Source organism: Rhincodon typus, chromosome 11 (genome assembly GCF_021869965.1).
Source record: "Rhincodon typus isolate 14 chromosome 11, sRhiTyp1.1, whole genome shotgun sequence".
In the NCBI taxonomy this organism is placed as follows: Eukaryota; Metazoa; Chordata; class Chondrichthyes; order Orectolobiformes; family Rhincodontidae; genus Rhincodon; species Rhincodon typus.
This window is the reverse complement of record NC_063342.1, coordinates 37,834,132-37,837,349: the sequence shown is the minus strand read 5'-3', so window position 1 is coordinate 37,837,349 and position 3,218 is coordinate 37,834,132. Positions and strand designations below refer to the sequence as shown.

Genomic DNA, 3,218 nt, shown 5'->3' with positions numbered 1-3,218 from the left:
ATAAAAAATAAATAAAATAATATAGAAATATACTAATTATCAATACGCACATTTATAAAAAATAAAATTAAATATAAATATACCGCACCCACTAACACACTTTAAGGTCACAAATAGATTTTTAAGTTCCATTTGTTTTGGAAACGGTGGCACTTGACAACCTCCTCAAACAACTTTTTTTTTAAATTTCCAGTTTTAAATCCACAAACTTTACTTTTCCCATTCTGATCTCCACTGTTTTTCTCACTCTCTCTCTGTCTCCCCCACTCACTGCCTAGACATCAAGGACATGGTTCAGGTAGGAGATGTAACAGATGGCCAAGCGGAGGATCTCAATCTTGGAGAGCTTTTTATCAGGAGGCAGAGTTGGCAGCAGTTTGCGAAGTTCTGCGAACGCCACATTAAAGGCCTCCACCCTGATGCGCTCCCGGGTTGCGTGAGCCGTGCGGTACTTGGCAGTGGCTCGCCGCCGGCGGCGCTTCTCTTCCCGGCTCAGTGTCTGCTGGACTCCCCGCTTGCCCTCGGCCTCATCTGGCTTGTCCCGCACACAGCCTCCCCGGGCATCGGACAGCACGGATTCGCTTTCCGAGGAGCTGGGATTCAGGTCCAGTTCAGTCTGATCCGAGTTCAACATCCTGGGCAACACGATCCGAACTGCAATGGGACACACCTGAAGATGCAAGAGAGGAGGGAAAACGGCTTGATATTTTATCAGAGTAAATAGCTCTGAAGCAGAAAGGGAGGAAGTGAATCCAGTACTAACAACAATGAAGTGACTATAGCTACAGCGAATAATGTTCAAAGTCAAGCAGTGTTTCACAAGCCAGTAAATTGGAAATGCACTGAACTACAAAACAGACCGAGCTATCCAGAGAATAAACGAAAAATACTAGAAATGAAGTTATCCAAATAATAATAAAATCTCATATAAATGGAAACAAACATTCAGGAGAGCACAGAAATACGTCACTAAACACCAGAGTTTCCACTAAGAAAATATCAACTCGACATCTCAATGTAAACACTATTTACCCACACTCTTGAGAGTACACGGTGTAATACCAGTTAAGGCTACATTTCCCGATGTATCCATCTTCTTCGCCAAACGTTTTATTTAATCAATTTCTTCTGCATTCAAATCTGAATTTTAAAATGTGATACCACCCCAGCATACATTTAGTACTTATCTATCTATCTATCTATCTACCTATCTATCTATCTATCTATCTATCTATCATCTCTGGCTAGCTTTTCGTATCTGTAGCTGTATCAATCTAATCTTAGTTTACAGCTGTTTATATTTCGAGGGTTATTGATTCCTGTCTGTACGGTTATTACTCAAGGCCTGCAGGATGTTGTATTTGTAATGGGTATTAAATGAGTTTATTAGAAAACCTTCTACGAGATTAAGACAAAGGCTTTGTTCGCAGTATTCTTGATATGTGACCAGCAGTAATCGATGTTTGCCCGTGTAGAATATTAATTTATTATTATTTCATTTGGAACCGAGCCGGGGTGAAAGGAGAGACAGATTCAGGCACCATCTGTCACCCGGAAAAGCAGACTGCAGGGACATCCTCACACCCAGACACACACAGATACACTCACACATATATACACACAATGTGCACCGAGACTGAACTCAACTGGGTTTGAAGGAAAGGGAACAAAAATAGAGATAATGGACTGAAATGAACACATGTAGACACATAGCACATAGCTACACTAATATTGAATCATTGTTAGATGTGAATTGATACATTCGATGTACCAGAATAGAGAAAATAAGCATATAAACTAAAATATTCACACAACCAGACACAAAAGAGATAGGCTTCTAGAGAGCCAACAGAGCAACTGTGAAAACCGAAACTACAACAGTGTAAAAGGAAAAGGTGGACTAGACACAAACCGTCAAAAAAACAAAAATTAACAAACAGTCTGAATATGCAAAGTGCAGACAATAGTCTGAAATAGAGACATCTTTCCAACCCACCTCCAAACACACGGAGTATGAACAGTTAGAGCTGAGGCAGGGAAATAGGAAAATAAAGAAATTGAACGGATGGGAATGCAGGCAAACTGCCAGAATAAATAAATACTCACAAATTAATCTACAGCGATAATCAGATTACAGCACCATTATTTCTAGTAAAGTTAATCATTGTTTTAAGAAGTTGTCTTTTCTATTTCTCCACATGGTGTAATTAAGTTTACATTTCGCCTTCTAGCGAATAGCAGACGACAACGGGTTTTATTTGTGTGGACAATGTTTTAAGGTTTCTGATATAATTTAGTGCCTCTTTTTTCTGACTGGTAGCCCATATATAATGTTTTGCGTTACAGAGAAGAAAACATTCTTACCAGCAACGGAGGAAACTGGAGGATCCAATGGAATGGAGCAAGATCGACTTTGTTAAAAAAAAAGCAGATTCCAATGACTAGCAATTTTTCCTGAAGATCTTATCTGGCTTCTTTATCCACAAATCAGCCCTGCAGATCCAGGCATTTTGTGTTGGGTCAAATCTCTGAAACGAGCGACAAGAATTTAATAAAATGCCCTTTTAATATCTGATCCCAGCGGCAGGAGTTTGATAAAATATCGTTCGAGTGTCTGATCGCGGTGGTAAGAGTTTGATATAAAAGATGTCCTCTCCGCCTCTGATCGCGGCGATAAGGGTTGTTTCTGTCTCTGTCTCTCTGTCTCTCTGATGGTCCTGTCTGATCTTAGTGGAGATGGAGATGAGAGAAGGGCTTGGCCAGGCTCGGGGGCCGGGCTGGAACCAAATCCTCTTTTAATGGAGCCTCCGATTGGAGAGAAATCTCCCCAGGAGTCACCTAATGGGATCCGACATCTGTCACAAACTGAGAATATTCACAGAGCAAGCACATTCAACAGATTCATATCACAAATACAATATCACAGATGCCAATTCATTTTGAAATACAATCCACTGTGCCATAACATAGTCAAATAAAACAAATCACACATCATAGGCGCAATACTGCAGAAACCAGACGGGATGAGAATGTAATCCATATTTCGCGAAATATCTGGATATGAAAATCATATCACATCAATAATATCTTAATCCAATGAACATTTAAATATAAGATACGACGTTATTACGAGATAAACAAATCCGTACCCCATCTGTGGAATGATTTAATCAAATGAAGTCTACAATAAAGCATGATGTTATCCTTCCCACATAGTC

At 39.8% G+C, this 3,218-nt stretch overlaps 1 protein-coding gene across 2 annotated transcripts; it reads right to left on the bottom strand.

Moving 5' to 3' along the window:
• Window positions 1-274: 274 nt before the first annotated feature.
• On the bottom strand, window positions 275-2,425 carry nhlh2 (nescient helix loop helix 2). 2 transcript variants are annotated; one of them, XM_020522595.2, is made up of 2 exons: window positions 2,365-2,425; window positions 275-670 (listed from the first exon to the last, which is right to left on the bottom strand). In XM_020522595.2, the coding sequence occupies exon 2, from the start codon at window positions 632-634 to the stop codon at window positions 275-277; it is 360 nt and encodes a 119-aa protein (XP_020378184.1). In that variant the 5' UTR covers window positions 635-670; window positions 2,365-2,425. The 2 variants fall into 2 exon arrangements, with proteins under 2 accessions (XP_020378184.1, XP_048459260.1); XM_048603303.1 differs by lacking the exon at window positions 2,365-2,425 and adding an exon at window positions 1,037-1,093.
• Between the last annotated feature and the right edge of the window lie 793 nt (window positions 2,426-3,218).

Bases quoted from the DNA above. Each gene is read 5' to 3' on its own strand.
- nhlh2 (XM_048603303.1), bottom strand. From the start codon at position 1,093: ATGGATACATCGGGAAATGTAGCCTTAACTGGTATTACACCGTGTACT. The intron at 671-1,036 runs GTGGGTAAATAG...TTGCATCTTCAG, and splicing joins CACCGTGTACTCTCAAGAGT to GTGTGTCCCATTGCAGTTCG.